This window comes from Engraulis encrasicolus, chromosome 5, assembly GCF_034702125.1.
Source record: "Engraulis encrasicolus isolate BLACKSEA-1 chromosome 5, IST_EnEncr_1.0, whole genome shotgun sequence".
NCBI lineage: Eukaryota > Metazoa > Chordata > Actinopteri > Clupeiformes > Engraulidae > Engraulis > Engraulis encrasicolus.
Genome location: NC_085861.1, coordinates 48391112 through 48405126, shown reverse-complemented (window position 1 = coordinate 48405126; position 14015 = coordinate 48391112). Strand labels below are relative to the sequence as shown.

The 14015-nt window shown below is 43.2% G+C and overlaps 1 protein-coding gene across 1 annotated transcript; it reads left to right on the top strand.

Moving 5' to 3' along the window:
• Positions 1-2442: 2442 nt before the first annotated feature.
• LOC134448622 (desmin-like) lies at positions 2443-12133 on the top strand. Its single transcript, XM_063198294.1, has 11 exons — positions 2443-2690; positions 2982-3138; positions 5408-5557; positions 6518-6637; positions 7327-7422; positions 9783-9917; positions 10028-10138; positions 10277-10387; positions 10513-10637; positions 10810-11610; positions 11890-12133. Exons 1-11 carry the CDS (start codon positions 2443-2445, stop codon positions 11972-11974), a joined length of 2139 nt encoding a protein of 712 aa, XP_063054364.1. The 3' UTR covers positions 11975-12133.
• The last annotated feature ends 1882 nt before the right edge of the window (positions 12134-14015 follow it).

Here is a 14015-nt window from a genome sequence, read left to right as displayed (position 1 = left end):
AGCAGGTGCAACACCAACGGGAGCTTGCACACGTTGAGTAAAATCAAACACAAAGCCTCGGACAAATTGTTAAAAATGCGTGGGCTGCTGCGACACCCGAATGTCAATCTGACGGCAAAATTAAGATAGAACCATGGGCTTGTTCAGGGCGGACTGGAGGTTACGCACGAAAAAAAGAGTCAGCCGGGGGCGAGAGAACGCCAACCCTGAAACCCTGGGATAGGCAGGATAGCAATTAGTCCACAAAAACGGGATCAGGGTGCGAGGCTGAAAATGGTGAAAGGGTGTGGGACAGATATGGGTGTGGAGGGGTGACACTTTAGGAATTGCTTGTAGAAACCCTTCGAGGATGGGACCGGTGGGGACAAACTGACTTCGGATGGAGATTGTGGCAGAGGCTGCAGACTTGAGAAAAATTACAATGAGGGAAGGTGCACACAGCCTCGTTAAAATTAATTGCAAATAGGACGGCCGTTAATGTAGATGATAGGCCTGCCCGAGCGGGTGGGGGACCTGGGGGGGGCAGCAGGCAGCGGGGAGGGGACGCTAAAAATAGTCGTAGGGCACAAGTCATTTGTCGTAACAAATGTCTAGTCAGCCAAGTCGAGGCACAGACAAGAACATAGCTCTTTACAGAAATTGCTGTACCGAGTGTTTATTGAGGTGTAGCGGTGCTTGGTTCAGTATGCCTACTCACTCAACAGGTGCAGAATCAGAACTGACAGGATGCTTCTGGCGAACAGCTGCTAGGATTTCGTGGATCACATTGCAAGAAACAATAGTCCAGTTGTGTAGGCTATGTAAATCCAGTGAATCCGAAGGCAGACAAACAAAACAGACGTCAGTAAACATACTGTACGAATGGGAATGTTCTATCCCTAAAAGCTCCGACATCCCCATAGCACTAATGTTCCGTTCACATTATCCACCAGGCCTGTAATAACAGTGATTCATTGCTTTACAATAAGCAATATGCAAGCTAGAGGACGGTGGACAGTGTTATAGAAGCATACAATGTAAATGCTGTTGGATATTGGCATTGGATATGATATGAAGCAGCAAGGAGGAACTCGCACACCACTGATGCAGATGCATAAAGAATTTTAATGCATAAGGAAAATAAAGAAAGTGCTACCCAGTTTCTTTATTTTCCTTATGCATTAAAATTCTTAATGTATCGGCATCAGTGGTGTGCGAGTTCCTCCTTGCTGCTTCATTGGATTACTTTGTGGAACCTATGCACCCTCCCGACTACAAACCTAAAGGGGCGACACCTCTTTGGAGTAAACATTGGATATGATATGCAATCTCTTGCTGTTATTTCCGCACGGTGTTATAATAACAATACAATGTAAATGCTCTCGGATGTTGCATTGGATATTATGTTACCTCTTTTGCAATTACACATTGACCTTCATGTTTTTCATTGTATTGCTTTCCATGATTGCAATGACTCTAAACATACACCGAAGGCCAAAGTTGCTTTTCTGCAGAGGTGAGAGTGATTCAGTGATTAAGTATGACACTTGGTCTGTGTATTTGAAGTGTTTGGAAGTGACTTATCTGCTCAGTTTCACATTATTTTCTATAAGCGACAAAACTTTCTCTGTCCATTAAATGGTTAATCTTATGGTGCAGGAACGTTACGTATTTTTGTTCATAAAACTTCATTTGGGAGGGTTGTAGCTTTCATATGAGCGACAGGTTATTAGCTGTTGTTCCAAAAACATGGATAGGCGACAAAACTTTTTGCAAGTAGTGTAGTGCCACTTGACTTGAAAACCTGACCTGACCCAAAGATAATCACTCTAGATTGGTTTCCTCTAACTCAGTTATTTTTATAAAATGACTTAATTCCATAGTTCCAGATAAAGACATCCACTTTGCAACACATGCATGCAAAAGCACCTCCAGACAGGAATGGATTAATGGAAGAACATTCCCATATGGGGCCTCACCAACGCAGTGGCATAGTGTATTTCATTAAACTCTCTTACAGTATGGTGACATGCAAAACTGAGATTGAACCTACATTTATATATTTCATTGAAGTCTACTTTTATTCTCTCTTTATTTCATGTAGCTGCTGGGGATTACATTACATATACACTTGTTTATGTGGCAGCAACCATAAACAAAGACTATTTTTTCATCATCAAAAGCTTTCATCTCATCTTCAGACTAATACATCTCCTGGCAGGCCCCTGGCAGAACGCTGACTGTGGCACTGTCTGGTGTGGAAGGTTTCACATTCCAAAGGCACTGGCTAATGCTTGGGGCTGGGCTTTGGTGGCAGCAGGGGTATAAGAATGGAGTTGAGACCACAGAGGAGCAGCACTTCTCAGCCCATCGAGCCAAACCATCACAACCAGCTCCGACTCCGGAGGCCTTACGGATATAGACCCACTCAGAGAGAGCACGAGCGAGACCCTGACCGCCAGGATGAGTCGCAGCCCAGAGAGGATTTCCTCGTACCGCCGGTATTTTGAAGAATGCAGCACCGCCGCAGCCACCTCCAACTCTCTGCAGATGAGGGTGTCCAGCCCCTCTCCTGTCCGCAGGGAGGTCCGAAGCCAGCGTGGGGCCAGCTACTCTCGCTCCTCCGCTGCAGCTGCCGGAGTCATGGCCGTGGGACGTAGGGCTGCCTCTGCCTCCCGCTCCTCCACTGCCTCCAGGTCCCTGATGGTGAGGTAAGACTCGCTCTTCAAGCTGCACCCCTCTGCTCTCCCCCTGCAGGAGAGAATACATGGATATCCCCCTGAGGTTCTGTGAAAATCATAGGTCTGCCATGCTTACAGGGTGTGTGTGCCTGTAAGTGCATGTGAGGGTTGTCCCCATGGGATTAACTCAAAACAGAATTACACGTTTTGGGAAAAAAAAATGTTGTTGTAATAATTTTTCAATGATGTAATACATTTTGTCTTAATCAGTGATGACCAAATACAGTAGATCTCACCCAATTAGTCATGGTTTTTGGACAGTGGTGGTGCCGGTGCCGTGGGTATGACGATGTGCGGTGGACAGTCCGTGGATCTGGATGCCGTGGCCGCAGAGAACCAGGAGTTCCGGGGCACTCGTACGAGCCAGCGCAAGGAGATGATTGTTCTGAATGACAGGCTGGCTGCATACATCGAGAAGGCATGTGGATTGCATACATTTCCTCCTTAATATAACGTGCTTTCTATTAACACATACGGTAGACAACAATACCTGTCCTCCCAAGCTGTCATGATGGTGGAATATTGAAATGTTCTGTCTTTGAACTTGAACTCCAACAAGGCACACATTCACAGACAAACACGTATTACAGCATTTCGGTGACTAATTCGCAATCTAATTGACTGTAATGTTGCCGTGTTCTGAAAGTGACATTTTTGACAGAATTTGTCAGATATGTTTACATTAGAGTGAGCTGCATAGACTGCCTGCCTATACAGTGAGTCCAATAAGTATTTGAGCCCTTGCTGATTTTGCCAGTTTGCCCACTAATAAAGATATGATCTGTCTATACATTTAATGATAATATGTATTCTAACATGGTGAGACAGAATATCAAAAAGAAATTCTAGAAAATAACTTTAAAGAATATATTTTAATTGATTTGTATTTAATTTAGCCAAATAAGTATTTGACCCCTCTAGCCAAAGAAGACAAAGTACTTTGTGGCAAAGCCCTAGTTGTCTAACACAGAGGTCAGATGCTTCTTTTAGTTGATGACAATGTTTGTGCATATATTAAAAAGGATTTGTGACCACTTTCCTTTGCAGATTATCTCTAAAACATTAATAGTTTGTGGCTGTAGCTTGGTAAATGTGAGGTTCAGTTCCCTCCATAGACTAGGGTTAATTTTTGGAGACTGTCTAGCCACTTCATGACTTTAATATGCTTCTTCTTGAGCCACTCCTTCATTGCTTTGACTGTATGTTGCATATTATTGTCATGCTGGAAGATTCAAAAATGGCCCACCTTCTGTCTAGTGGTGGAGAGAAGGACATTGGCACTCGGGATTGCATGTTACATGTCTCCCTCCATCCATTCGTTGATGATGTGAAGTTGTCCTGTGCTTTGGCCAGACAAACACCCTCAAACCATGATGATACCACTTTCATGCATGGTGGTGTGGAGGGTGTTCTTGGGATCATAGGCAGCAGTTCTCTTTCTCAAAACACATTGAATTGTGTTAATGCCGAACAGCTTGATTTTGGTTTCATCTTACCACATCATATCCTAAACCAGTCTGATGTTCGTTGGCAAAGGTGGGACTGCACAGGTTCCTTCTGAAGCAGGGTTACCATGTGTGCACTACAGGATTTTAATCCTCTGTGGCATTAAGTGCTACCAATAGTTTTTCTCAGTGATTTTGGTCCCAGAAGATTTTATATCATTGCCTGGTTCATCCTGTACTGGTCTGGGGTTCTTTCTTTCTGTTCTCATGATTATCAAATCCCTACAAAAAGTAAAATCTTGTATAGAACTCCAGACAGGCTGATGGATGGTAATTTTGTATTCCTTACATTTTAGAAGAAATGCATCAACAGCTGGGTCCTTAATACCCAATCTCTTTCTTGTGGCTTGGTAGCCCATTTCCTCTTTGTTCAGGTCTAAAATCTCGTCCCTGATATCCTTTGACTGCTCTTTGGTCTTTACCATGTTGGTAAGGTTGGAGTCTTATTGATTGTACTCATACTATGGACTGATTCTGCTGATTCAATGTGTCCTTTGTGCATCTTAGTATGTAAAGGTGTCTTTAATTCAGATGACTATTGATGGGAAGTGCCTACCTGATCTGTGGGACCGGAACTGTTATCATTTGGCAGGGGATCAAATACTCATTTTGCTCAATGAAATAGAAATAAATTAATATATATTCTCTACAATTATTACAAGGATTTTCTTTTTGATATTCTGTCTCTCCATATTATCATTACATTTATTGACTGATCATGTCTTTGTCAGTAGGCAAAAAAAATGAGCAAGGGACCAAATACTTATTTGACTCACTGTAAATGCTCCTTCTGATGACAGAGACCTGGTAGAACTGTTCTTCCATATTCAAGCATTGCTGCAAACACACACACATCAGAGAATCGTATATGAGAGAGAGATAAATCAGGGTGGTTCTTTTCCGGTATCCGTGTGATATCGGGTGAACGCCCCTTTAGGAGACCTTACATTAGGAGACCTTTGTAGTCTTGAGGTTGAGAGTCCCCTTAGCGCTGTAGATGGCGGCAGCACACGTCATGTGCAAACACCACAAACGTGAAGAAGAATGGGGGCAACACCCCCTTAGGAGACCGAACTTTGAGCACACTCCTTTGAATGGGATGGGCGGGGTTTGACATATCTTTCTCTCTTATATGATTTTTGCACACATATTTATTTGTGAATCCCCTGCCTATTTTAAAAGGTTCGGTCACTGGAGTCACAGAATAAGGTTCTGGAAACAGAAATTGAGGGCCTGACAAACCGCTTCCTGAAGCCCACTGGCCTGCGCATGCTCTATGAAGAACAGCTGAGAGAACTGAGGAGCCTTGCAGAACAGATGAGGAGAGAACGGGTATGTAGCACACTGAAATCATAACTATGCTATGGTTGGAAAGTGATCACCAAAATGCCCATGAAGACTAGCCTGGACAAAGCTGACTGTTGCCTCCGTCAAACAGTCTGGCGAAAAGCTAAGAGGAATCAGTCTCCATGGAATGTGGGAGATGGTCTGATCTTACTCTGCCATTTAGATCATTGGAGTTCCGAATTAAAATTAAAACTCACATTGTGCTTTATTAGCATGACTGTTAAGATATAGCGTCACAAAAGCATACAAATAACAAAACAAAAGTGTGAACAGCGTTACCTTAACCAATCAGCAACGGATTTTGCGGGTGACTTCTGCGTCACCACTCTCAACTGTTTGCTGATTGGCTACACAGTGAGCGAACCGAGCTTGGAGGCTTTTGCCAGACGATGTGCGGAGCCAAAATCTTTGGGTGGAGTGCATAGGATGGTATCGCCAGGATACATAAAGACAGCTGTCAAGACATACAATGCAGTACATCTAAGATTAATGAGAAACCTTGCAGAGCTGAGATGAGCAGGGAGCTGTGAATCTCACAGTTACACACTGTAAACCACAACTATGCTATAGCTAACCTGTGACCAGGGCCGCTGACAGCTTTTACCGGGCCCAGAACAGGGTGATTTGAAAGGGCCCCCCAATCCCCCAAACAATGTAATGAGGACCCAATTGTGGGCCCGGCCCTCTCTTTCTCTGGGCCTGGGACAACTGACCCCTTTGCTCCCCCTAGTCGGCTCCCCTGCCTGTGTCATAACAGTCATGAAGACAGCAGTCAAGTCATGCAGCACATCTATGATAGTTCATCCTTCATACAAACACACATACCAATTTGATGACTACAGTACTAGTACCAATGCATGCATGAAATTGGTTAGTGTCAAAGATTTTGACATTACAGAAAAATATGGTTCTTCAATGACTGGTCGTTTTTTTTACACTTTTAAGGACCTGGCTCTTGCTGCCAAGGATGCCACTGCTGCGGAGCTTGAGATGATTAAGGTGAAATATGAAGAAGCCATCGAACTGAGGAAGAAGGCTGAGATGGACATCGAGAACTTCCGCCCGGTCAGACATTTTGTTTTGTTGACATTTTGATGACATGCGTAGGCTACAAGTTGAAAATTAGCCTAAACAAAGGAGTACTTTACTTTATCTGCCTCAGACCATGAGGTTTGTCAGTCAGTGCTTTTGGGCAATGTTGTCCATGGTGTTTGAGGTGACAGTGACTACATTCAAAGAATATACATCTCAAACAAGTGGCGACACTCAGGTCCTTTATGGGAAACAGTCAATAGGGGGTGTTTTGAATCAGTTTTGAGTCAAATCCGCCATTCTGGAATGAACAGGTAGTCACGTACGCCACTCTGTTATGACCAGTAGCCATAGCAACGTTCTTTGGCCATAGGAAAGACAGCGGATCTAATGCTAAATTTAGCACAATATGGCTAGCTACTTTGGCAACTTTAGCCTTATAGATAATTAAGTTCTGCACTGATTGTGCTGAAAAAACACATGAGATGGTATAAGCATTCATAACTGAAGAATTTCCGATAGTTATCGATGTAGTTTTACCGTATTATGTAGAAATCCTGTACACATTCCCAATGCATTCCAATGTAATTTGTCCGTTATTCATTCCAGAATGGCGGCCGCGGACGAAATTCATGGGGCCGAATGTTGCAATGGACATTGTATTGAGTGTCGCTCCTTGTTAGCTCCACCTTCTTTGCTACATTTCAATTGTGTGTCTACAGGATGTTGATGCCGCCACTTCCTCCCGTATCGCCCTGGAGAAACAGCTGGAAAATCTCCAATTTGAACTTGAGTTCCTCAAGAGGATTCAAAGAGAGGTCAGAGTCATGGCTTGGTCATCAGCAGTGTTGGGTGGTAATGCATTACAAAAGTAATGAATTACTATAATTAGGGTGACCAGACCTCTTTTTCCCAGACATGTCCTACTTTTGAGACCTAAAAAAATGTCCGGGGGGAATTTCATAAATGTCCGGGATTTTGTTGGACTGACTAAAATATAGACCTAATTCATCGGCATTGTAATTGTCACTCCGTTCCATTTGACTCCGCTCCAGGTTTCTCTCTATCGTTCGCAAATTAATCACGCCCTTGTCATCAAAATAGCCACTTCGCACCGTGTGTCGGAAAGAAGTAGGGGACAATCCAGTGCGCCCCATGTTTACAAGCGAAAGCGCATCTGTCCGCCAGTTCTACGGACGGCAATACCGATAGAAACGCAAACACACGTTTGCGGTGGAGTTGAGGAAAAAAAAAAACCTGTGTGTGAAGCCAGGTATGAAAGTAACCTAACACAGGAGCCTAGTAGGCTAACACCACCAAATCCACCATTTAGGGAGGTACAAGTTTTGTTACACCTTGTCACAAGACTTAGCCTAAAAATGATTTCATGATCTCTCATGGACATTTCCAAGTTATATGCAAAAGCAATTTCTCGGAGCTAGAAGGACTCATTCCTGAGTTAAGAAATTGAGCTTCTTCTTCATCAACTCCTTCTTCTGTCTATTGCCTTTGCAGTGATTGATAGCGTTGTATGGGTTATATTAATGGTAGGTAAAACTCCAGTTCCTCTCTTAATGGTTGCAGTGCCCATTGCTAATCTCTGAGCTAAGTAGGCCTAATGGATGACAGTGGTGGGGTAAATTGTAAGGTGTCTTATAAACATATAAGCCTAGAATGTAGCCTAATAGCACTTCATTATCAATTCAGTTGAAAATTACAAATGTTGTGTTTTTTATTTAGTTTCAAATGTTATGTAGCCTAATATCATGCTCTTCATCTTTGTGGGGAATGGCTGAGATGGGCCTACATGATGGTGAATCTATTTTTAAAAACCTAATGCAGAAATTGGAATACACAATGAATTGGAATATGAAATTGAGCTACATTGCTATGTTGTTAAGCTACATAGGTGTTAGGCCTACTATCTAGGATTGTAACAAAGGCACACTCTGCATCATATGATCACACAAATTAGGCCTGTGTGATAGTTCTATATAGCCTGGGCGAATAGCCGACTGTTGACTCCGTCAATCAGTCTGGCAAAAGCCATGAGGAATCTGTCTCCGTGGACGATGGGAGATGGTCTGATCTTACTCTATCATTTAAATTAATTGAAGTTCCAAACTCAAATTAAAACCCATATTGTGCTTTATTAGCATGCCTGTTACGTTATCGCGTCGCAAAAGCATACAAATAACAAAACGAAAGTGTGAATATAGTTACCTTAACCAATCAGTAACAGAGCTCGTAGGTGAGTTCTACGTCACCACTCTAAACTGTTTGCTGATTGGCGAAACACTGAGAGAACCGAGCTCGAGGCTTTTGCCAGACGATGTGCGGAGCCAAAATCTTTGGGTGGAGTACATGGATGGCGTCGCCAGGCTAAGTTCTATAGGCCTAACTGAAGATATTTTAGTTATCATTTATAGTAAACAAATTAATGTGCATGCCAAAACGTTCTAGTAGCTTTTAATCAAATGACCATTTTGGATGCGTTGATACTTTATATGCCTACTATCATGCTTCAGACCCATATTTTCATACCTGTAGATACACAGATACAGCGATGACCCCGCCCCCCCAAAAAGTGTCCTCCTTTTCATAAACCCAAATCTGGTCACACTAACTATAATGCATTACTTTTTGCTGTAATCCAGTAATGTAAGGCATTGCAGGGCAAAAATCTGTAACATTTACTTAGTTACAATGCTAAATAACTGACGGTACAAGTGCATTACAATGACCTGGATTTTAATGTATTCAGCGTGGTGGGTCAGAAAGAAGCTATTCCTGAACCTGGTAGTTTTTAGTCTGCATGCTGCCAAAACACCTCCTGGATTGGAGGTGAAAAGTCATGACTCATGAGCTTGATTTACACTGTAAGAAATTGCCAGATTCATATTTAGACCTACAGTTCTTTTGGCGAAAGTAACTAAAGTAATGCTAAACATTTTAAATATATAGATATTTATAAATATAAATAGTAATATTGCAGTGTAAGGGATTATTTTCAAAAGACAATAACATGTAGTCAGTAATGCATTACAGTTTTTGAGTAACGTGCCCAACACTGGTCATCAGTGACAAGCCTGTATGGACCAGTCTAGTGCTTGTACATAACATCAATATATTATTTTGTGTGTGTGTTTTTTTAATATTACTGCTAACATTTTTACAGGAAATTGAGGAACTGATGAAGCAGATCTATGCTGCCACCGCTCTCTCTAAAGATGGCTTCGGCCTCCCCGACCTCTCCAGTGCTCTGCAACAGATTCAGAGTGAATACGACACTATCGCCGCCAAGAACCTCCAGGTACCATGAAAAGCCATGAAACACAACCTAAATGATTCAATAAGTCAGTAGATGATGCATATTTGTTGAACATGTATTTACACTTGTTTATGAATTATTCTTCCTCTTAGGAAATGGATTCATGGTACAATGCTAAATTTGACGACTTGAATAGCAAATCCACAAACAGCTTGGACAAGATGCGCGGTGCCAGGGAGCAACTTGCAACGGCCAAAATGGAGGTGCACTAGTTTTTGGTTTCACTTTTCAATACTTCATATGCAGCAAGCAGTAAAAATATTCCCAATATAGAATAATTAGAGACACAGAGAAAGCCTCTTTCTGGAACACAGCAGTGAAGAGCATGTCACTGTCCACAGATTCAAGGCAAGGAGAGGGACAGGGGAGAGATGCAGACCAAACTCGATGGCCTGGAGGCTAAAATTGCTGAAGCCCAAGCCAGACATAAGAAAGAACTCCAGGCACTGCAGGTACATTTCTGTCAGATCATTAGATGCACACATTTAATATTTTTTAATAAACAATTAATAAACTGTAAATAATATGTAATTAATATAAAATAAATGTGAACACTATGAATCTGACAACCCTCTAGGCCAGGATTGACGCACTCCAGCTGGAAATCAAATCCACCAAAGGAAAAATGGCAAAGATCCTCTTGGAGTATCAGGACCTGCTCAATGTCAAGATGAGCCTGGAGATTGAGATCACAACATACAGGTATGTGAGGAGCTACGCGCATTCATAATGGAATAAACTGACATGAAATAAAATGCTAATAATTACATCCCAACCACAGTTAATAAAATGAGCACAAACCTTTTTCCTTATGCAGTGTTGTCCTCCAATATTTGACTATATAATCAAATGATTCTGTGTCTTTCTCCTACAGGAAACTGATTGAAGGTGAGGACATTCGCATCGCTGGTGTGGTTCAAAAGGGCATGAGTGCCATTGCTGGATCAAGCAGCATGATGTCCTCAACCATGGCAGTTGGAATGGCTAGTGGATTCGCAATGAGTTCTGGAATGTCTGTCAGTGCTGGAATGGCATCAGGAATGGCAGGTGCTGCTTCTGCAATGGCATCTGGAATCAGTTGTGCTGGAGTTGGAATTAATGGATCTGCTGCAGCTGGAGCTGAAGCTGAAGCTGGAGATGTAGCTGCTGCTGTTACCGGAGAAGGAGGAAATGGGGAAGACATGGCAGCTGGAGTAGCTGATGGAACTGGATCTGAAGCTGGAGTGACTGATGGAGCTGGATCTGAAATTGGAGCTGAAGCTAAAGCAGCTGATGGAACTGTATCTGAAGTTGGAGTGGCTGATGGAACTGGATCTGAAGCTGGAGTGGCTGACAGAACTGGGTTTGAAGCTGGAGTAGCTGATGGAACTGGATCTGAAGCTGGTTCAGAAGCATGTGAAGGAATTGTTAAGGGAGCTGAATCAGTTGGAGAAGCAGCTGCCGATGCTGAAGCTGGAAGTGAAGCCGGATCCCAAGTAGCAGCTGATGCCGATGCTGATGCCGCATCTATAGCATGTTCAATGGCAATGGGAGCTGATGCTGCTGCTGTGGCTGCTGCAACAGCTACATCTAGTGCTGTCAGCCGAGTGTCAGCTGGGCAGAAGGCCGTGCAGGGACACACCTCTACCGTGGAGCAGGCTGTGGAGGTGATCGAGAGGAAGACCTTGCTCATCAGGTGAGACGCATCAACCACACACACACACACACACACACACACACACACACACACACACACACACACACACACACACACACACAAAGGTCAGTTTCAACAGCAACTGTAAATCAGCATCAGTCACACACACCGCAAGCTCAGTTGAAATATCATCTAGCAAACTGTACTCAAAGGAATTAAAACAACGGAGATGACAAATAGTACTACAACTTTTATTTTTAAAAAGGATTATTGGAAATGCAGTCCATTTCTTGATTGGCCTGTAATATCTGCTTTCAGGACGGTGATGAACAACAATGAAGTTCTGGAACATGACACACAGGAGCATAACTACCTCATTAAAGGTGCCGCCAATGAGGAGTAACGATCCAATCCACTAACGACCCCTGACCTTGACCCTTGGCTCTTGACCTTGGAACGATACCATGACGATGACAACATTTGAAAGACTCTTCTCCCTCTGTGTGTGGCTGTAAGGATTTTACTTTGTTGGAAAATAACTGCTTCCCAGCAAGGATTAAAATAAAAGCTGTCAACATTCATTTTTCTGTTCATGGGGTTTCATTTTTACTACTGTGTAGTTTGTCTGTGATCTATCAAGGGTTATTGTACCATGGTTTCTTTGGTCACTGGGAGAGATAACAGAAAAGAGTTTGCCTAGTTAATGCATATTTGTGCTAGCAAATAAGGCAAGGCAAGGCAAGTTTTTTTTATATAGTACATTTGTACATTTATTAAGTTAATGAATAAAGGGATAGAGAGAGAAGAGTCCATGTAACGCTTTGTAGTGCTTTGATCCAATTTCGGAATTCACATGAAAAAGATGAAAAATGGTTCAGAAAACAGAAAATTGACGTTTTTGAAAGAGAAAACAGGTGAATTTGAAACCAAAGTAAAATGAATCAATATTTCAATTTTCTGCGTGGTGGTTGGACTGAACCATTCGCGCGGGGACAGGGGATGATATTGGCTCAAGTAGCAGCAGATGTGTTTTGCCTACAAATGACATGGATGGCAAGTCAGTTTGAGACATAGGCCTATGGATCTGACAGAATGACTGGCTCAGATGTAGTCGTAGCCAACCTGCAAACCTTTCAATAACCCGCTGTCACCTCCCCTGTCAAATCACGCCAGAGACTAACTCAGAGCCCAACTCCGAACTCAGAGTGCAGCCCGTTGGGCACGCATAGGCCTACCCTACTGTAGATCAGTGGTCAGCAACTCCGTTTGCATATGGGCCAACTACCCTAAGAATTCAGACAATCAGATTAGGCCTATACATGTGTAACAAGTTCAGACACCAGTAAGTCGGACACCACAGAAGACCAAAGACACAAATCAAATGTATATGGGGGTTTATTGAAACAAGGGACACAGAAGACAAATGGGAGGATCGGAGGAATAGCTGCTCACCTACAGGGGTATCAATGCAAACAGGAAACACTACAATACTATAACCACTACAAATCCTATGACTAAAGACAGCATGCAAAGGGTTAAAGGCACTGCAAACTGTTAAGAGTAAAACCCCAACAAACATTAAATAAATAAGACTGTGGTGAGCAGCTAACCCCTCACCCCAGCCAGTGGCCCACGATGCACAAGCTTAAAACCCAACTAATTAAATAGACTATGTTTTAAATATAATTATCTTTATTAAAGTTTAACACATAATATCTAAAAGCATAAAATCAACACACACATTACCAATAACAACTCTCTCACTGGGCCGCTGGCTAGAGTAATTGGTGGCGCACAGTGTCCCAGCACAGGTTGGCCACCCTGTCTGAGACCAACAAAACAGAATGAATCAAACACAACACACACACAAACCTTCAATCACACATTAAGACTGCACTCATGCACTCACACAACACCAACGGAACCCAGCTACAGGAGAGTCAGGTGAGTCACCAAGGTAAGTTAACCAGGTAAGTTACACAGTCTCAACACATAAACACACTCAATATCTTTCACACAACACAGGCACTCAAAAGAAAATAAAGCTGCACGCCACCAACCTTACCCCCTTCACAATGGAGACCAAAGAGGCCCGGCACCTCCAACTTCCTGTTTTTAAAGGAAGCCATCATTTCTGACCGGGCACTTCCTATCCCTCAGCGCCACAGCTCCCCTATGGTCCCGGCCCAGTCATTGCACCCACCCCGAACAGTCCAACCTGTTACACCCCCCTCCGCTTTCACGCAGCCCGTCCTCGGGCTGACCTCAAGCATCCCGGTATCGTTCTGGCGGGACACCTTTGGTGGCACGGAGTGACCGACGTGGCCCCTCAGCGTCAGAGGCAGCCCCGTCCTCTGTGGACGGACGTGCAGCGGGAGTGCAGGTCGTCAGTGGTGGTAGGAACCAGGTTGGTGGGAACAGGGGTTTTGGCATGGACAGTGTCA

What these genes read in the sequence shown, in the direction of transcription:
- LOC134448622 (XM_063198294.1), top strand. Translation starts at nt 2,443, where the DNA reads ATGAGTCGCAGCCCAGAGAGGATTTCCTCGTACCGCCGGTATTTTGAA. An exon ending in TCGCCGCCAAGAACCTCCAG is followed by an intron (nt 9,918 to 10,027) that starts GTACCATGAAAA and finishes TCTTCCTCTTAG; the next exon opens with GAAATGGATTCATGGTACAA. An exon ending in TTGCAACGGCCAAAATGGAG is followed by an intron (nt 10,139 to 10,276) that starts GTGCACTAGTTT and finishes CACTGTCCACAG; the next exon opens with ATTCAAGGCAAGGAGAGGGA.